This window comes from Fundulus heteroclitus, unplaced genomic scaffold (genome assembly GCF_011125445.2).
Source record: "Fundulus heteroclitus isolate FHET01 unplaced genomic scaffold, MU-UCD_Fhet_4.1 scaffold_179, whole genome shotgun sequence".
In the NCBI taxonomy this organism is placed as follows: domain Eukaryota; kingdom Metazoa; phylum Chordata; class Actinopteri; order Cyprinodontiformes; family Fundulidae; genus Fundulus; species Fundulus heteroclitus.
The window spans coordinates 83,782-105,027 of record NW_023396591.1 but is presented as its reverse complement, the minus strand read 5'-3'; the positions used below and the strand labels follow the sequence as shown (position 1 = coordinate 105,027).

Below are 21,246 nucleotides of genomic sequence, written 5' to 3'. Positions count from 1 at the left end.
GGCCTTCAAGAGCTATAAGTCTACTCAGCACACCTGTGTTGAAAGAACCTCTACAAACAAAGACCTCATCTTCAAGCTCCTGCAGAAACACCACTGGTAGGAACTGAACTTTAAACCTGTATTCGGAGGACTTAGCTGGCTTTACAAAAATGGGAAAGTAGTTTATTTTGTTTATTTTTCTTGATGACTTGAAAGTAATTTGTAATTTGTTTGTTTGTAGGTTTTCAACCTGCTTGGGTGTCATGTATTGAAAAGTACAAGGATTTAAAGAAAAAAAAAAAGAGAAATAAAATGAAAAGATGACACTGAGAAGAGTTGGTCCTGGATTTCTTTGATGGGAGCAAGCCCTTGTCAAGTTTGGGCAGAAGCTAAGGTGATTTGTAGAGGCCAGAAAACTTGACACTTGAAATGAAACCTGAAAGTAGCAGCACGGGAGGATGTGCAGGGCCTTATGAGTTCAGGACTTGAGCTCTTAAATGGAGTAAACCATCCACCACCAGTGAGTTGCGAAGTGCTTACCTGAGCACTGAGAGACCGTTGAGCTGCGAGAACGGCTGAGAGATCTGGACGAATGTAGGATGCGAAAGCCGAAGACGACCATCGGCCGAGTTGCTGGAGAGTTGAAGTGGGAATACCCTGCGCGGCTGCGGATGTAGCTGCTCCTATTCTAAAGGAGTGGCCTGAGAATCGAGCACGGCTGGAAAGCGACAGGCGGCGTGGGTGTGGAGCCGTTTAAACGGAAGCTTGATTGAAGATTGGAGAAAGCGGGTCGAGGTCCGGAAATGAAGATGACGCAGTAACAGGTAGGCGGAAGTCTTCCAGCTTGAATTTGCGCCTAGGCTTCATGAGATGCTATTTAAATTTCTATCAAAATGCTGAGTTTCAGAAAAATGCTTCACATCTCTGCCCAATCCCACGGTGTTGTTTTATAGTATTTTGCTATTTTAGGAGAGCTGTAGGTAACAATGTATCGTATACCTGAAAAATGTTTTTTAGATTCCATTGTGTCACACAAATACTAACTTTTATATTTACACTTTATACATTTTGAGCTTTAAATTATTTCAGATATGTAATTTGGAATTGCTCCTAAAACCCTCTGAGCTTAAGGGGTTAAGGCAGGATTCTTCAGCTCCACTCCTCAAGGTCCAGTGTCTGGGAATGCTTACATGTCTCCGTTGCGCAACACACCTGTATCAAATGGCTAAATTACCTACTCAGTGTGCAGCCAAATTCTCCAGAGTCCTGCTAATAACCTGAATATTGCAGCAGAAGTTGTTGAACACCGGACCTCGAGGACTGGAATTGAAGACTTCTGCTTTAAGGGGACGGACGACTGGAAGTTATGACAGAAGCAACCCGGGTTAGAAATATAATACACCAAATGGTGCAACCTGGACACATCTTCAGTGACTCTCCCGAGATCACTGGATGTTTCGGGTCTTAGTCATACACCCTCACTCGGGCGACCCAGCCGGGGGTGATCAATTCCCCGACTTGTGTCCAGGTAGCACACTACGCCACGCCTCCCCCCTCCTCAACCAGAGCCACCGTAAAACCCTTTCAGCTGCTTCCAAGATGTTCTTGGTGGCTCTTCGCCTCTGCAGACCACAAATCCCTAGGAGTCCAAGGACACGGTGTAGAGATCTGCCTGCGAAGCCCCTGCAGCCCACTTCGGGTCATTTGGCTAAACCAGTCAGTTAGCTTGATAGCTTTCTCTTAAGTTAAAGAAAATACCATTAATCAATAATAATGTTCCTTATTAATGTTATACATGTTAGGAACGGAACAGATGGACCCAGTATTCAAATCAGACAAACAGTTGAGATTGCGAAACAGATTATTAAAAAACTGAAGCGGAGCAAGCGGCGTCTGCATCAATGGCAGGAACCTCTGAGGACAGAGACAGCAGGTTAGTGACCACGTCTATCTGGAAGTGATTGTTCACAATAACACACTGATGTTTATGTGGTGGAGTCCAGTTGTAGTGCAGTGAGTGATCTCAGTGATTCAGGGATGCTTAAAGGAAACCTATATCTCCCTTACATTGACAGGATGGTTGCTGAGATGGATGAGCGTTTTTCATTTAGAGGTCTGGTAGATCATTACAATATTGGTCTGAAATCAGAGGAGGGTTTTAATGGCCATAAACTATCTAGTCACCAAAAAAGAAAGCCTTGCAATCAAGGATATGCTGTGTGTTTTCAACTTGCTGGATAACATCGTGTTCCCAAAGCTGACGCAGGTCATTCAGATCTCCCTAACAATCCCAGTCAACAGCTGTAGTTGTGAAATGTCATTCAGTGTATTGAGATGGCTCCACACTTGGCTGAGGTGCACAATGGGACAAGACAGGCTTCATCAACTTGCTATTTTAGCAGTTGAGAAGGAAGAACTTTCAAAGCTGAGTCACAGTCAAGTAACTGACCGCTTTGCAAAAATGAAAACTAGGCGGTACACTTTAATGCTAAAAAAAGTAGATTTTCATGCCTAGCATTAGCAATGCCCCTGCCTACAACCTTCTGAAAAAGAACTACAATTTGTCTTCTCTCCAGACATTTTTGTTGATTTCCATGTTAGAGGCCGTGCTTATATGTAATGTCACACAAAGGACTGTCACATTCCTTATATCTCCTTAGCACCAGTAAGGAATATCGTGAGCTCCCTATGTTAAAAGAGCTATGATAGGAAGTATACAGGCTTCATTTTCTACCACCTGTACTGATTATTCAGAAAGTGCTTATCATGGCAAACGCTAATGCACTTCTGCTTTGGCTAAACAGTCCTTACCACTTAGACCCTGTAGGATGCAGCCAGAAAATTACCAAAGTGACTCACAGCAACGATTGTCAGGACTTTAAGTGTGAAACTGTTGTTGTGTGGCCACATGAGTTCTCGCTCTGCTTCTGAGGACCTCTGCTACAGGCTGTGGCTGAGCTGTGGCAGGTAGCACACGTGTGCCATTTCAGTCATCTCCTGCAGCATTTATAATGAGCACAATGACCACCACTGTTTGCCTGACAGTTCAACATTGTTGGTAAAGTCAAGCATCCATGAGTTTCCTGTGTTTTCACTGAGCTCCATAACTGGTTTCTAGAGTTTTTTTTTTTTTTTTGTTTTTTTTTTGTAATTTACCTTTGATCCAGCTTATCCCTTCATTTTCTGCCTGTAGGCTGATTACCGAGATGTTTGCCTGGATTATCATTTAGATTCCCTTGCTGACAGTCACCTCTGGATTTCCCCATTGAATTGTTGTCACTGCAGCTCCCTCTGCCTGCTTGCTCTCCACTGTCTCTGTGAACTCACCAGCCTGAGTCTCCACTACTTTAGCTCCAGTAGTCACCACCAGGACTGGCTTCCTCCTCTCATTTTCCTCTTCTTAAGAAAATAATCACAGTTTGGACAAGGATTATGAAATTCAGTACAAGATATGTAACTTCTCAGGACTTACAAAAATGTCTCTTGGAGCAATGAAAATTGTAAGAAGCAGTAGTTACCTAGCCTGCAGCTGTACAAAATATAATGCAAAATAACCAGAAGGACACCATTTGTATAGCGCTGCTTTTGAATATATTTGCTAGAACCAGATCCTTAGAATAAACATAGACAAAAAACCTTGGATTTGTATGACTGAGTTAAAGGTACATACTTCCACGTACTTACATTACTTCTTATACTACTAATGATATCTGATCTACTGTTTTACCAAACAGGGAATTGACACTAAAGTTACACAATTTCTAAAGGAGGTTTGAATGTATGGATGACCAACAGTGACAGAATAACAGAATAAAAGCAGAAGTATAAAAATGGCCCAATAAATAAACTAATACACTTAAAATGTACTAATTTCTTTTAAAAACTTAGGGGTAATGTTTTGTAATTTTTCTCTATTTATTTCTAACATATTATTTATTTGAGCATTTTTAAATCACTACAAGCAACCTTGCAGTGATTTATTCACTGGGCCATTTATATATTTCTGTGAGCTCCGATCCTCTGTGGTGGTCTCCTGCCTATTGTTTTTACCCTGATTAATAAAACATTGAAAATAAAAGTTGAGCTTGTCACACCACAAAAACATTGTCAGTAGTTATTTTCTTGCACTTAATCAGAAAAAAAAGACTGCCTTTAAAAATTGTTGCAGCGGTATTGAAAATTCTATTGACTATCAAGTATTCCTCTTAGTATCGTATTATGTCTTGGTTTAGTAGTCTGACAACCCTACAATGTACAAATGAAAATCAGCTTGCACCACACAATGTGAAAACAGAGGCATAGTAATGTTGGATGTTCAACAAAATGAAGTTTAGACGTAAATTCAGACTGGAAAATCTCACCTGTTTCCCGACTATCTTGTCATGTGCCGGTGATCCAGCCAATCTGCACCAAGTCCTCTTCCTACATCAGCCTATCATCCTGCAAGGCATTGCTTATAAAACCATCCATCCATGGATTCTCCTGCTCTTCAGCTGAACTTTAACCTATTTCCTCCTTCACGCTCTCAGCCTCCTCTTGGCTCCCATCTCTCCTCTGGCCTCCACCACCAGTGTCTGGACCCTGGGGGTAAGAGTTCACTTATCCTAATCCTAAAATTGAACATCTGAGCTCATAACCATTTGCAGCTTTCCTCTGCCAGGGTTTGAGCGCCACAAAACTCTTATTGATTTTGTCATGGTTTTCAGATGTTTTGCCCACATGCAGATACGACCAGGCGACAGCAGATAGATTTAAACAGTTTATTTGGAAATGTGCAAATACAAAAGACGAAATAATGTCTGCAGCTGCGAGGTCTGAACGTCGAGGCGGAGGAGACCGTAAGAGAACGGAGTAGTTAGATCGTCGGCTAGAATCCAGTACCAGTCAGAACATGCTATGTTTACCCCTTAGCCGGGCGGACCTAACCGGGAAGGAGTGAGTGTCGGGGAGACCCTGTGAACCTGCTCTAGATGGAGTAGGTGGCTAGTGGCTGGAGGGCGGCAGCAGCAGCTGACGAGGGATCCGGAGCTAACCTCCGCTGGGTCGAGTGACAGATGGATTGACCAGAGTTGAAGTGGGAACACCAGTATCCGGGAAGGGGATTTCGAGCCCAGCTGGGTAACCTCCAGTGAGTAAGAGGGGGAGCGCCAGAGCAGAATCTGAGCCTTGTGATACTGGTGAACTTTCTGGGACGGAACGTCAAGGCAGGTAAGTGCATCCAGCACAAAAACTATGACAAAAACAGGGGAGTCAGAATTAGTCAGAGTTGTGTGTACAAGACTCACAAACAGGTTTCCAAGGCTTGGTCAGAGGCCATGTCGTACCACGACTGGTTTAAGGCTCTGGCATCTTCCATCTGCCAGTGCCTTGCTTAAGAACCACGCCCCCACAACCAACTAGACACACCTGAGGAGCAGAGTTAGAGCAGGCACATACAGAGAACCCTACGGTGGCCCTGAGGTGCAAAGCACTACAACATTAACAAAAACATTACAACATTTAGGAAAGCGCAACAACATTTAGAAAAGCGCTACAAAATTAAGGAAAGCGCTACAACATTTAGGAAAGTGGTACAAAATTATGGAAAGTGCTACAACATTTAGGAAAGCGCTACAACATTAACAAACCGGAAGAGGTATGTCCCAGTGGGAGACCTAAGAAATCGCTGATTGGACTACAGCTCGTTTTTACTTTTGAACCGGAAGTTATTCTGGCTTTAATGTGTTTTTTTTTTAAAAAATAATGTTCTCGGTGATCCAAACCGTAAGATGCAGTCTAAAACGCCACTTAGTCTGTTTATAAGTTTCGCTCCCCTCACTCAATTTAATCTTGTAAATAAAACTTTCGGCCCCAATTCAATTTTCCCTCTACAGACGTAAACAACGTGAAACGAGGAGAGAGATAGAAAATTTCTGATTGACGCTCGTTAACTTCTCCCAGATCCGTTGCAATTCTCTCGTCAGTTGCCTCCAATTCCCTGGTTTCAGCTAATTGAGCATATTTGCGAGAATGAATGAAGTCTTCATTCTAGAGGGCACAAGCAAGGTGCGCATAAGCACAATGCGTAGAGGAAGATAACTTCATCTTAAAATGAAGCATAGAAGACTTTTCAAAATAAATAGAATTTCAATGTGAATACATTTTATCTGTAAAAAATAAAAATCAAAAACTGCCAATTTAATAAATAAATAAAATGTAGGGGCGGCGCCTGCAAACAGCGCCGCTCATGGTGCCGTGACTTTGAAACTCTACCAGCACTGACGTGCGTGACGCCCACACCCCGCCGCAGCCGCTCCTGCTTCTGGGGGGCGATATTAGAGGTAGACGCGATAATTTTATCACCACAACCTTTGTTATGATGCTTGTGTTGTTCTAACTGCAACCGATGTTTTTTCTTTTTTATGTTATTGTAGTTGATAATGAAACTACAGCTTATCATTAATCTATCCATGTTGGTCTCATTTGTGAATGAGGCGGAGTTTGATCAAGCCAACATTTTCCCCTCAGCTGCAACCCTTTAATCATACAGGGGTTCACACTGCGTCTTTACGCATGATCCAGCTGCTTGATTTTACCCTCGTGCGCTGCGCGCGAGGGATAGACAGTGGGCAAAATGCATAAATAAAGATAAAAGCCCCTGGGTCCGAGGGAAGGGAGGGGAGAGGAGCAGACCAGTTAGAGCGCTGATGCACAGAAACACAGCGCACGTAGTTAAAAAAAGCAGAATTAATAAAAACGAAACTTATAAACAGACTAAGTGGTGTTTTAGACTGCATCTTACGGTTTGGATCACCGAGAACATTATTTTTTTTTAAAAACACATTAAAGCCAGAATAACTTCCGGTTCAAAAGTAAAAACGAGCCGTAGTCCAATCAGCGATTTCTTAGGTCTCCCACTGGGATGTACCTCTTCCGGTTTGTAAATGTTGTAGCGCTTTCCTAAATGTTGTAGTGCTTTGCACCTCAGGGCCACCGTAGAACCCTGACAGATTTGTGAATAAATCTAATTGCCTTTTCTGTCTGTCAGTTTTCCCAGGTTGAAATACTATTTTCAGGTCATTAGAAAGTCATAGATTTAGTTTAAAAATCAAACTCAGACTTTATTTGAATTTATGTGAGTACTTGATTTTTAATTAGATTTAAATTTCTGTTAATAAATAGTGAAATCAGACTTTTCCACTTGTTTTTGTTCTAATATTTGCACCCACAGTATTTACAGTGGTAGTATTTGTAGAGGTCATTTCCGCTGAACATGTGAGTCTCTTCATCGACCCCTTTACAGAAGCTGCTCTTACACTGGAGGACTCTGTACAGTGAAGAGTGAATCATGCTGAGGTTTTATGTGCTCCTGCTTCCTCTCTTTACAGCTTGTAAGTCAATTCATATACACTCTTTATTTATCTTGAAAATAACTTTTTTGTGGTAAAAATTCAAGGCATCTGTAAACATGATCTTTACATTCGGCCGACTTTGAATGTTTGATTTTCATGTGTATTTCAGATGGGGATGTGCTCTACGCTGATCTTGGAGAGAATGTCACTTTGAATTGTTTTTATACTTCCAGTGCCAAACATCTGAGCTGGTACAAGCAGGTACCAGGAGAGCCACCTCAGATCATATCTTCTTTTTACAAATCACTTGCAGACTCTAACATCTTCCACAAGCAGTTTAAGGACAGCAAGCGACTTTCAGTTTCTACTGGGGATGGTTTCTACAATCTAAAGATATCCAATGTCCAAAGCTCTGATTCAGCTTTGTACTATTGCAGCTTTACCCTCATTACTGTCACTGAGTTTGCCAAAGGAACATTTTTATTACTAAAAAGTAAGACAATTAAATTGACTCTAGAACCCACCTGCACATATTTCCACCTTTCAAAAACCTTTTTTATTTTATTTTTATTTTAGATTCAAGTTGCAGGTCTTTCCTCCACCAGCCAGATTCCGTCTCTGTTCAGCAAGGAGACTCTGTGACTCTTAACTGTTCTATGCTCACTGGAAGCATCAATGGAGAGCACAGCGTTTACTGGTTTAGAAAGACCTCAAGGGGGTCCCACTTGGGAACGCTGTACACTACAAGCAGTGGCGGTAAGTGTGTGAGAAGCCCTGAGAGCAGTTCTCTTATGCACAGCTGTGTGTACAGTTTACCAAAGAGGAACGTGAGTGTTTCTGATGCCGGGACATACCACTGTGCTGTGGCTTCATGTGGACAGATTCTGTTTGGTGAAGGAACGAGACTAAATGTAGAAGGTAATCCTTAATTTCATTTTTCCCCCTTTGTGTCTTTTCTTTTTTTGCCGAACCTTTGAAATTTTTTGCCGAACCTTAAAAATTGTTCTGTATTTTCATAGAGCTTGATACTGTGTTGCTGCATGGAGGGGTTGCAGCCCTGACGGTGTCTCTGATCTTGAATATCATCCTGATTTCTATTCTTTGTCAAAACTCCCGAAGAAAAAACAAGCATTCAGAAGGTACAGCCGGCACAAATCTAATAGATAAAATGTGTAACCCGGATCACATGGTATATTGTTCAGCCAAACCCATTTGGATAAAGTCCTCCATGTTTTCTAGCATTATTTTTTTAATATTGTTCCTACCTTTTTGTCTGATTTTCTTTGAAGGATCCCATCAACAGCCAGAACACGTTGCTGACACTCAGGTTAGCCATTATAATCCTCTTAAGATGAGTGAAGTGTGTTTGTACACAGACCCCAATGTTTAGATCTACTTTGCATTACAGAATGAAGACTTTACTGAGTTGCAGTATGCAGCCCTTGATTTCAAACATACCCCAGATGCAAGAAGCAGGCAGAGGAACACAAAGGAGCAACCAATTTACTCTGGAGTCCGACAATCAAACCTGAAGTGATTGGATTAATTTAACAGAACGTGCACCATTCTGTTAAGCCTTTTGCTTTCTGATTATGGAGGCCCAACTCTGACATATTTAAAAATGAATACAGAAAATAATGAATAAATTAATGTGTAATAAATAAATAAGCGTACAATTGAATGGACAAAAATACAGCAAAAAAAATATAGGCAGTAATTAAATTATACAATCAGACATAAATGTATTTATCTTTTAATTAGCATTTTTCACCTTAATAATAATTACTTTATTTATTTATTATCAATTATAATTTTCAACTTTATTCATTAATCACTTAATTTTAAGTATATTTCTGTAGCTTTTAATTTTTTGGTCTGTTTTATTCCTCCATTTTATGTTTTACCCTATTTACTTCTGCCTGCCCGTTTCACATTTCTGTATGCATTTCTCCATACAGAGTCTCATTATGCAATTGAGGATGTGGCGGGTCTTGAGGGGACAGCTTTTGCCCATTGGTGGGTTAATATCAGACTTCCACAGTTAGAACGGCTACTGTCATTGATGGTTACTGTTACCAGCTGCAGTCACAATGGCTGCAGCACTTAACAGCTTTTCCATAAGCTGAGGTATTTAGCAACTTTATTTGAAGACAATAATACCAAACTTTATTATTTGTGTTGTAGACGCTCTGGCAGAATGTGTGTTTCAGTTGTGGTACATATGGATGCAGCTGTCAGCAGTCGGTAAGTGTCATGCCAAACCAGTTTTCCCTTTGTGGAATTGTAGCCTCTGCATCGGGATGCATTCGGCAGGAAGAGCGGATCCAGTCTCATTTCAAGCCTTATTTCCTGCCATATATTTAAATAGAGATGTTTAACTTTTAGAGACACTTAGCATTCAGTAGAATGGCATGTTGAAATGTATTTATTAATAATTAAGTATTAGTTAAATTCATTATTGATTGTTATTTACCTGTATAGCAATTTATCAAGTCTTGCACCACCATTACCACGACAGTTCATCTTTGTCCAAGAAGGTGGATTTCTGGTGGTGTACAACTACAAGAGCAAACAGTATTTTTGTCAGACATCTGGAAAACACCAAAGAGCCGTTTATTTGTTGAGAACGTGCTATATTGAGCAATACTGTTTATATGAGTCAAATTTAAAGAGACATTAATACCCTCATATTAGGGCAAACAATATGTTCAAACAATAAAAGAGAATAAAAGTCTATTTTTTGTTGTTGTAACCTACTAACTGAACAATGAGGTTACAACACTCTTCTTTCACTTTTTAAGAAAAGCTAAACATCTCTGTCTCCACAACTAGATGACTTGAAATGAGTCGACTGGATCTGCTATTCCTGCCAAATGTGTGCTCCCGGCACAGGTACTACAGTTTCTGTCGGGGATAACAAGTTTGGCACCACACCTTCTGACTGCCAACATCTCACAACAACCACATGTTCTGTCAGAGCATCCACTCGACAAATAATAGTCGTGATTTCTGCATTTATTTTTAGACATGCCAGAGTTGGTCCACAATATATGATGACTGCTTGGAATTAATAATACATGCACATTCTGAAAGTTTTATTTTAAACTCGAGATGCATCAATGAATTATCTGTCCAGTTTTCATAGCTCCAGATTTTGTAAAAGATATTGATCTTAGCCAGTAATGAATTTGGCTATAATAGTTAAAGCAGCATGTCATGTGTTTCAGAGGTGAACCCTGTTGGTTCTCCATTCTTAATATGAATGTGTGTAATGTTGCTCTTTTAGCCTTGTTTTATCAATATATAGCTTGTTCTATTAATAAGTATTAAGTCTTTTTTTTACTTGCTATTTACTGGAAAACCAAAGCAATGTAACGGTCTGTGATTTAGCCTGAGGCTACCAGGCCTATGTTTAGGGTTACCTTGTAATATTGACTATGTGCTGTTGCTGACCAAATAAACTTGAATCAATAAATCCACAGCAGAGTACAGCAAACCTTTTTAAAATAACAGCAAGAAATGTTTTATTTGCAAAATGACAGTGCTATCAGCTGTGATGATGCATTCACCCTCTGTGCCCCATTTCAGAAAGATTGGGCTGGCCTACAATGAGTAGAAAACAGATACTCTGAATAGTTCTACCTCCCTATTGCATACAAAGAGTTTTCCGTTTCAGAACAGGTCGTATCAATCAGATAGCTAAACTCAACAACCAATCAACACTGAGTTAAGCTCAAGCATGAAAGAATCCCTCGTCCATGGAATGCAGATAATATGATTCACTTTGGTAACGGCAGGAAATAAGACTTGAGGTGCGCATTTCTCATGAGTGAAATTTTGAAACATTAATGAAGGCAAAATATAATGATAAAAAAAAACAATGTAGTTGCTGCTGAGAAAAGTGACAGCATAGAATTGCTGGAAAAAATATGAATGAGCATTATGAGTGTCATTTGACAGAGAATTAAAGGTATATTCTCACACTACCCCAATCAACCCCCCCCCCCCCCCCCAAAAAAAAAGGGGGAGGGACATTGATTACATGTCTAGGTACAAATATAAAATAAGTATAAAATGTGAAATATAAAAATATAGTTTAATCGGATAATGTCCAGTTATGAGCTATTGTTACGGTTATCCTTAACCAATTAAAGCTTAATTGGCTATATTCAACATATGGAAATACCTGATATGTTCATCAATCCTCTTGCCAGCATTTGACTCTGTCATTATTTAAGGTTTTGTTTATTTATTTTGGACTTTTCTGGACTTGTATCAGCCACCATTCTATCAGCCTATCACCTCTCAGCCACCAGCCACTATCCAATCAGCTCACCCTCATCGATGAGTTTAGGCATAAAAACTTTTATAGCAGTCCTATCCTCCAGCTCCTTAATCTTCTCCCCCAATAATCATGATCAGTGAAGAGAAGAATGTTTTCTAAATCTCAATGTGGTGAACACAATTCTTCAGGGGTGGCAGAAGAGAGATGGACTGGAGGAAAACAGAACAGCTCAACGGTAATAGGAAAAGAGGTGTGTCCTGCAGGACTGGGTGGAGACGAGGGAGAGGCAGCAGGAACCATGGGAGCAGGTGGAGAACTGTGAGCCTCTCCCTGACAGCGTCGGACAAAGCAAGACGAGGAAGAAAACAGGGGGCTCCGACATAGACACAAGCACAGGCTGCGGTGAGGAAACTGAAAGCACCACCGGAAGAACTGCGCTGGAGCTGACAGGTGGATGCAGGCGCTTCCTGTGGTGAAAGGGTAATGATCCACTCTCCACAGCAGCTGGGGTGTCTGGAGGAGAGGTGCGGTCTTCCACTAAGCTTGCAAAATGACACAGCTCCTTCTCAGCCTCCCGAGACAAATATTGAAACTGGTGTTCTTGGGTAAATCCTCACAAACAGGAGCGGGCTGTGGTGTGGAGTAATGCACCAGACAGAGAACCCGATAACTGGGGCAGACACTGTGTTTTGCTTAAATGGGTTATTGAAATTAAAGCAAATAAACAAAAGCATGTTGCCCGCTGGTAAAAGCCCAGTTCCGCCAGCTTGTATTAACAGCACATTGCACGGCTCTGCCTACTTGCGAGTGTTTCTGGAGCAATTTTTTCATTGCCGACATTTAGTATTTAGGATTAAATACCGTGTACTCTTCAGTGATGGTATCAAGGCATTGATTGTTTGTACCTGTAATACAACAATATCAGTTGGTTTTGCTGTTCTTTTTATATCTCTCTTTGCAGTTGTAGAAGCAGACTCAGAGACTTTTTCTTTCACCTTTTCTCCTTTTTAGCATTTTTGTCTCATCGGTTTGTCTTCTTTTTTTTTCCTCTTTTACCTTCCTGTTTCTGTGCCCGTCGAACATGAAATAGTCCCAGCATAAAATCTAATAAAGCTTTTTGCATATATAAACCAAGGGGAGCACTATGGTGAAAGAAATAAGGCTGCACTTGTGAAACTAAAATCTGTTGAACTCTCTTTGGCATTAAGACAACAATTCCTAATGCTACATTGCCAGAAAGGACAAAAAAATAATTTCCCTGTATTTGGCACCATCCATCATTGCATTGACTCGGACCAGTTTCCCAGTCTGTGCTGCTCAAAAGCATCCCCACAGGATGATGCTGCCACCACCATTTTTCACTGTGGGGATGGTGGGCCTTCTAGCTCAGCATGTGAGTTTTAGTGGTTGGCCCTCTTTTGGCAGGTGGTTGTTGTCATGCTGTCCATTTGAAGATGATGGATTTGATGATGCTCAGGGGAAACTTAAAAGATTTGAATATTTTTTATAACCCCACCTGTGATAGCCTTGCAACCTGTCCAGGGTGTAAACCGCCTCTCGCCCATTGACATAAGCGTGTTGGAAAATGGATGGTACCCCACCTTCACTTGTAATGCTCAACAACTTTTTCCCTGATTTGTTTCAGGAGCTCCTTGAGCTTCATGGTGTGATGCCTCTTGCTTAGTAATGCTGCAGCTTCTGAGGCATTTCAGAAAAAGTGTGCTTATATTGACAGATTGTGAGACATTTAGATTGCACACTAGTGCAAATTGGTGAAATTTTTGATGCACTCTTCAGCAGGATACATTTACGCATGCCAATTTTCAGTTTTTAATTTTTATTTTCCCTTTTAGATGTGGTTTTCTCACTTCAACTTAGAGTATTTCTGTGCAGAATTAAAACATAAAAATAAAATGCAATTAAATTGCAGGTTGGAATGTAACAAAATCTGTAAAAACGTAAATACTTTTGCGAGGCTCTGTATTCAGTTTTAGACTTGTTTTGCTTTATACAGTAAAAAAAAAGCTGATTAATAGACAGCAATAAACCACAACAGCAAAACAGGGGAAAAAAAAATACTTATTGCTGCTGAGTTCCCATTTTGCTCCAGCGTACCAGCAGCAATCTCAACCCCAGTAGTTTTTTCAGCGACAACTCTCCTCCATCCTCACAGGATGTCTATTTGTTTGTAGCTTGTTCCTGCTAAAAAATAACATATTTAGGCCACTAGCTCCCATCACAACCTATGCTTTGACTTTTATCTTAAAAAACAACTTAGTAGTCATGTCTGTACTCTCAAATACACTAATAAGATGACTATGCATCACTAGTGCAGCTGATGTAGAGTATATAACAGGGTTTGTGGACTCCTACTTTTATGCTTTTATTCCAGCTAGATATACCTGTATTCTCTATTTTAATGTATGACATGATAAAACAGCCAGTTAAACAAAGCTTCCAAACTACCCAAGTGGAGGTTTTGTTTACAATGTTTTAACATTACCAAAACCCACAGGAATTGCATCTTGTCATAACTGTCCTACATTTACAATTTATTTAAAAACCACAAGCACAGTGTAACAAACAGTTCTGTTGCCACAAGGTGGTAGTACTCTGTACGTTTGACAGGCAGTTATCTAACTGTTTAAGATACAATTTACAATAAGAATTCAACAGAACGAATACTGTTTCATGTATTAAAATATATTTTGTTCCAAGTTAGAGGAAGAGATATTTTTATTTCCATTCTATTTTAGGTTTTATTTTCAAAGCTGATGATGCTATATGAAACGGTTTCTCCAACTCTATGTTCAAAGGTCCTTGATTTCTAATTAAGGCTAAAAAGGTATGAAACAGAAAAACGCAATTTAATATATTTTGCTTACCATAAAAAAAAAAATAAAAAAAAAAGCTCCCAATAAACATTTTTTTTCCTTCAAAGAAAGCATTCTATTTTAGAGGGAATTGAAAGAAAATAGTAACAATATCTTTGTCTTTTTTGGTTTTAATTTTTGAACAGAGTGCCTTTCTATGCAAAACAAACACAAGTACAAAAATACACTTCGACAAACACGTTGGTAAACTCTGGGCTCTGGCGGGCAACCCCAGCCAGAAGGCCCTCTAGGTGGAGCAGGGCCATTGGCGGCCGGTATCGACGCAGATGAGTACCCCTGACGCACACCCTGCTACAGACCCGCAGCTTGGTGTCAGACACACCCAGAAACTTTGAGACTAGGAACCTCTGCAGCACCTCTGGTAATGACAGCCTACACTACAGCTCAGGAAGTTGGCAGTCGAGCAGCAGGTGTGAATGGAGGAGCTCCTGAAGTAACCTGGGGACCTTCCAATAACCACGTGGCCCTGGATGCTTGGCTTCTTGACAGGGCTCCGGGACACAGACAGGAGGCGGATCCACCTGAAGAATTGGCGTGCGCCAGGTTCATGTCTTGGCCAAAACGTACTGTTATCAATTACTGCAGGTGAACCAGATATTCAGCCGGACACAGAGATGCGTTTGCAAAGGTTTCTTGAAAGGATGAGGGAGACAAGCAGTAACAGATAAGTCTTGGCTGAATGAGCAGGGGACCAGAACTGGCGGTATATGCCAGAAAGCCACCCGAACCAGCAGAACAAGCGGCAGAAACAGGCAGGGCTGCAGCACACAGACACTGGCAACTTAGCTGAATGAGCAGGCAGGCAGAGTGGAACAGGCGATGTGAACCGGGGAACCACCAGAACGGGCAGAGCAAGAGGCTGGAACTCAAGGGGGAAAAAGGCAGAACTTCAACATTAGCAGAAGTGTCCGGCTGGCTGAGCACACAAACTGGTAAAGCAAGGCACACCACACTGGGCGATCCAATACGCGAAGAGAGCAGTGAAGCGAGTGAGATGTTCTGGCAAGGATGAGTAGGCTGAGGCAGGTATTTGTAAGCAGATGCACAGGTGACCAGAATTGAATCTAATTAGTAGCAGCAACAGGTGGAGATGATCTAGAACAGGGTGGTGGCAGGAGGCAGACTAAGTTGATTGGATAGTGGCTGGTGACTGAGAGGTAACGTCTAGAAATGCCCAAAGTGAAACAAACAAAAACCCTAATCACGAAAAAAAATCTGTCTGTTTTCAAGTTTGTTGCTCATTTTAAAGTACCACCCTTGTTTAGTAGGAAAGAGTCCAACGTTCACAAACTCTCTTTCCCCAACATGTTAACTCAGTTTCAGAAAGCTGCAGTAAAATTCTAACACTTCAGCCACAGCATATGTTATTTGTCATTTTATTTTTGAGTTGATTGTCTGAATAAAGTAAAACTGGATGGGTTCATAAACTATAAAGCTCTTTGTTTTGATTGCCATAATTATCAATGAGTGGTTTTACAGCAGTAATCAGCTCTGTCCCTGGTGGCTCTCAGTCGGACAGATTTAGACAGGCTCTCTCTTTTAGTGTGAATGGAGCCCTTTTTAAATAAATTTCCACCATATATTTTCAGCTGAATTGAGGTATACATTGTTTTGTGGCCATACCTTTGATACACATTACAAATATACGGAAAGATATGTTTTCAACCTGAAAAATTGTCTGATCCTTATGACATCTACGCTTGACTGGTGGAACATGAAAATGCCCATCTGCTTTGCTCTTTTACCTGACTCGGGGAACAATATCCATATGATTTTTGAAAGGTGGTTGTTTGCTTTTCGTAGAGCTTGTTAGATGCTGAATCCTGGAATCATGATTCAAATAATTGTACTGAATCAGGAATCATGTGTCCAATGTCTTGCCATATACAATTTTCATGATCCTGGATTTTTTTTAATTACTGGCTGCTGTTAAAGGCGCATTATTCAAGTTTAAAGGTATTTTTTTTCTTTCTTTCCCATGCTTACATTTACAATTGCCCGATGTGTAAAATTTCTCCATTCACGGCAGTTGCCTGTATAGGCTCCATTAATCAGTTCATGAGAGAGTGATTCGGGTTGCATTCTCAGGAAGTGCACAAGGGCGTTACGTGCTATGTGCTCTTATCCTCCTGGCTAGTTTGTTGAGTCTCTATCACCACTGACATGTTAGTGAGTGAACACGGGCTAATTTCAATATTTAAACCATTTTTACCTTAGAAGCATATCTAAATAAAAGACCTGTGCAGTCACACTGGCAGATGCGTTTGCTCTTCTCATATGCACAACACTGATGTCATTTAACTTGTTGCCAGATGGTGCAACCTTGTGCAAAAACCCTGGAATTTACACAATGCACCTTTAAATGTAAAATGAGAGTTCATGGGCTAATGGAAATAAAATTAGTTGAAAACATGTTGGACTTAGCTAATTTGTTCTTTTTTTGTTTGTTTGTATATTTGTTTTTTTTTGTTGGTGACTCACCCAAGTTAGTGACTAATCTCTGCAGTGGCGGCTGGGCCATAGGGGGCGCTCGGGCGCTGCCCTCAAAATATGTATAGATTTTAAAAGTATTATTAATGTCAGGTTTTACTTAGTACGTGGCTACATGTAATAAGAATTATTAAAACACTTCTACTAATTGACTCTATCAATTGACTCTCATTTAACAGTGCATTTCCACGAACAGAACTATCATTTCTCTTCTTCTACACTTGTGGGGCTGTGACTCAAGGAGCCCTACAAGTGTAGCGAAATAACCAATCATATACTGTTGCTAGGGAAGATTTATAAATATTTGGCCAATCACCATCGGCAAAATGAATGGCTTTGGGGCTCCTGGAGTCATAGCCCTAGCTGCACAGTGATAGGTGCACTTCACGCGTGACGTCACTAGCTACATCCGCGCTACATCCGGTTCACGGTGGTTGGCAAAAACAGTACTGTTTTCGCTGACCAGCGTGACAAAATGGGTGAATTAGAGCCTACTTTTAGTTTATTTTTGGAATCTAAACAGAGGCATTCCAAATTGTCGGATGTACGTTTCTTTCGTTTACTGAAGGAGCCATCATACCACCATAGAATTTGCAGTCTACACTTGATCTCCAGTAAATACAACTTAATTTTGCACTAGTCATTGTTCCACTTAAATCATTATATAAATAAAAAAGTCAAGACGTAAACGTTTGTTTCGTAATAATATACGTACATGTACAATGTATGCACACCCTCTGGCATGAGTCTGTGAAAAAGGATTAATAAGACAATAACACCAAAATAATCCTTTGTGAACAATGTTTTTTTATTAATTAAATGCTTATTGTGGAATCGTAGTAATTTTCCGACTTTTAATTTAAATGCATGTACTGGGTTAGGCAGGGAAATCTATTGGCCAGCCCCACCAAGATTTTTTTTCACCAGCTGCATTAGCTACTCAATGCAGAATATTTAGATGCATCACTCAAATACATCTAAATTAAATGGCTAAATTCCCTCATCAGCATGTCCTTCAGCGTTGCAAATGCCTGGTATAGATCAATTCAACTGGCTTGGCTGTGTTAGCACTTTGGGTATTTGGTTTTTCCTATTAATTGCCCAAGGGGCAAATTAAAAAGGTTTGTCTTTTGAGAATTTGGTTTCTGTATTTTAGTTGTCTCCATTAATATATGACAATGACAATTTTGTATAATCCCAGGGAATTTTTATTTATTTATTTTTTTAATATTGAAATTTTAAGAAGACTGGTGTGGTGTGAGTTCTGGTTATTGCATTTAGTGCACACTTGAATATGCACCAGAATCTTCTTTTGGGTTGAAAATAGAAAGTTCTTTATGGTCTAAATGTCCCACTTAGTGCCCTACAGTGTAAAGAAAATTATGTCAACAATGCAACCTCAACTTCAACTGCTCGTTTCGTCAGGCAGATCTCAATGAGATGCAGAAATCATAAGTGATTACCAAACAGCCTAACTGGGCCAATCACAGCTAGCCTTTCTCCCCTATAAATGAACATGTTCAGGGCAAACAGCAGAACATCACTCAATATGAAATCCTCAATTCTTCTTCTGCTTTTCTGTAAGATCTGTGAGTACTGGACATATCTTTAAAAATATATGCATGATTTTAAGCTATACAATGACCTTTTAAAACTATATCCAACACATTTTACTTTTTTAGGTTACGTGTTTCCTGTTGAAAGAGCTTCATGCATCATTCAGGATGGTGGAGTTATAAGAGCTAAAGTTGGGGAGACTGTATCCTTAAACTGCTCCTGCAGAGATGTAACTGTCTCATTTCTTTCTTGGTACAAGCAAAGTCCAGGTGAAAAACCTCACATCGTATCAAGACGGATGAGACACAGCACAAACGTTGAGATCTATCCCACTTATAAGGAACGATTTCAAGTGGCTGCACATATCCAAGACGGCATCAACAATTTGATTATCACAAACCTTCAACTGGCAGATTCAGGGACATATTACTGTGGGATTTTAGAGTTTGGAACCACTGAATTTGGACAAGGTGTTTTCCTTTATATCAGGATAAATGACATGCAATTTAACCACCTTCAGCCAGTACCGAAGCCCCTTCAAATTGTGGACTCTGTAAATCTGAGTTGTAATGTGTATGCTGAGCAATGTACTGGAGGGCAGAGCCTGTGCTTGTTCCGAGAGGGTGCGTCTCGGCCAGCACTTATGTGTTCTAGAGATGGAGATTTTATGAGAACCTCAGATGAAAAGCTTCTCTGGAAAAACTCCACACCTAACCTTGAATTGACGTCTGAGAAATCCTCCAACATTGGGACCTACTACTTTGTGCTGACCTGCTGTCAGACGGCTGACGTAGGAGAAAGAACGGGGGTTAAGGTTACTGGTAAGTGACAGCTTAGAAAAAAAAATATTATATTTGAAAACATACATACATTTGTCCTTCTCTCCTAGTGTACTTTCTGAGTACGGCACTGGCAGTTTCCATTGTTGGGCTTCTTGTTCTGTGTTTCCTCTGGTACAAGCTACGATTAAAGCTGCGCTCCTCCTGTAAGGGTACTGTTTTCTTTTTTTTTAACTGGGACATTCTGATCATCGACATGACATCTGTGATCGCCTTTGTGAATCTGTATGTTTTTAAATTGCAGTACGTGCTTCTCATGTGACAAGTTCTGCAGCCTCGAACTCAATGGTAGGTCAAATTACGGTTAAAGTTAAATTTCCACCTCAATATTGCACCGTGCAAAACCATTAATACTTGTTATTTTGTTTTCACATTTTGTCACATAACCAAAAACAATGTATAACTCTGGGGCGTAAACATATACATGTAACAATTTGTTGCAGTTAATCTTTTGATACAGTTAAATAAAATTCTTTGCAATCAATTGGGAATACTGCAGAAGAAAAGCACCCCCACGGCATAGTGTTGAGACATTATATTGCTGTATGAATGGTGCATCTGCCACGATTATTATTTTGCATGTCAACCAGAAGGTTTCATTTGGTCTTTTATGACCAGAGTGCCTCACTCCACATGCTTACTGTGTTGGTTTCTTGGCTTTGCGACTAGCTGCAAATGAAACTTTGTAGGGCTTTCTTGAAAAAATAAAGACGTGCTTCCAGCAACTCATCCATTAATGCCAGATTTGTGGCATGTATAACTAATCGTCCTGTAAACAGATTCTCCTACTCAATCTGCTGGACTCTGCTGCTCCCCTAGAAACACTATGGACCTCTTGGCTGCTTCTCTAATTAATCCTCTCTGCCCTGCCAGTTTGGCTGGATGATCATGTTGATGTATGTTTGCAGTTGTGCACATACTGAGTTCAGATTTAGGGTTGAAGAAAGCTTTCTGAAATGTCCAAATCTTAATATAGTTTTTTGTTACCTATCCCTACTAGTTATTTGAACTCTAATTTATCCGTAAGCTGTCAGGTCTGTCTTCACTGTTGTTCTTGAACAAACCTTTGAGGCTTTTTTTTAGAACAGCTGAATTTATGCTGACAATCTTGGTACTTTTGTATTAATTTGGCAACTTCTGAGGGAAATTGGTTGCACTGGATTTTACTTTTATTTTAGATCAGAGTAAAGGTGTTTGAACAGAAATACACACCTTAATGTTTATATTTAAGGCATTTTTGAAAACCATGGAGAATTATCCTTCCATTTCACAACTATTCTTCACTTTGTATGTTGGTTTGTTAAATTAAATAAAATCCCTCAAGATACACAAACATTTGAATCTGTAATGTGACAAAAGTGAAAACTGGTACAAATACTCTTGTTGGGCAGTATGTTAGCTAAGTTTTTATCTGTACCTCTTACCAGTCAGTTTTCAGTCAGTTTCAGTGTTTGTTTCAGTTGGTTTAATTTGCCTTTTCCCCTGATTTTCTTGTAACACCAGGAGAGAGTAAATGAAGACAGTCTCCAATATGCTGGCTTGAGTTTCAAAAGGAACAATGAACAACACAACAAAGAGGAAAACCTGCGAAGCTTCTGTGTGTACTCAAGTGTAAAGAGCAAACAAAGTGACAGACCATAGGTCCATGGTGGCATGGTTATCTTTTGTAAAATAAATCCTAATGAAACAAAAATGTTAGTCTTATTTGTCTTTCATTTAAGCTATGGTCTTACGAGTTTATCACCGCAACATGCTTCAGGATGTTCAAATATGCAGCATTAAACCACAACACAATACAGACATAACACTGGCAAAAACCGCAGCAGTATTCTAAAAATGTTTTCAAAATAGCAGACTACATGCATTAAATG

General features: G+C 40.1%; 2 protein-coding genes and 1 long non-coding RNA gene across 3 annotated transcripts; all 3 read left to right on the top strand.

The window, feature by feature from the left end:
* On the top strand, positions 1 to 269 carry LOC118558914. The gene is made up of 2 exons (XR_004928550.1): positions 1 to 96; positions 221 to 269. It is a non-coding gene; the product is annotated as an uncharacterized LOC118558914 (long non-coding RNA).
* A 137-nt stretch (positions 270 to 406) lies between these two features.
* LOC105915689 lies at positions 407 to 12,071 on the top strand. The gene is made up of 8 exons (XM_036129521.1): positions 407 to 803; positions 4,509 to 4,566; positions 7,262 to 7,349; positions 7,480 to 7,803; positions 7,887 to 8,228; positions 8,330 to 8,449; positions 8,600 to 8,637; positions 11,859 to 12,071. The coding sequence occupies exons 3-8, from the start codon at positions 7,307 to 7,309 to the stop codon at positions 12,069 to 12,071; spliced, it is 1,080 nt and encodes a 359-aa protein (XP_035985414.1). The 5' UTR covers positions 407 to 803; positions 4,509 to 4,566; positions 7,262 to 7,306.
* Positions 12,072 to 18,919: 6,848 nt separating this feature from the next.
* LOC105915690 lies at positions 18,920 to 21,037 on the top strand. The gene is made up of 4 exons (XM_036129518.1): positions 18,920 to 19,357; positions 19,426 to 19,521; positions 19,620 to 19,663; positions 20,879 to 21,037. The coding sequence occupies exons 1-4, from the start codon at positions 19,036 to 19,038 to the stop codon at positions 21,014 to 21,016; spliced, it is 600 nt and encodes a 199-aa protein (XP_035985411.1). The 5' UTR covers positions 18,920 to 19,035; the 3' UTR covers positions 21,017 to 21,037.
* The last annotated feature ends 209 nt before the right edge of the window (positions 21,038 to 21,246 follow it).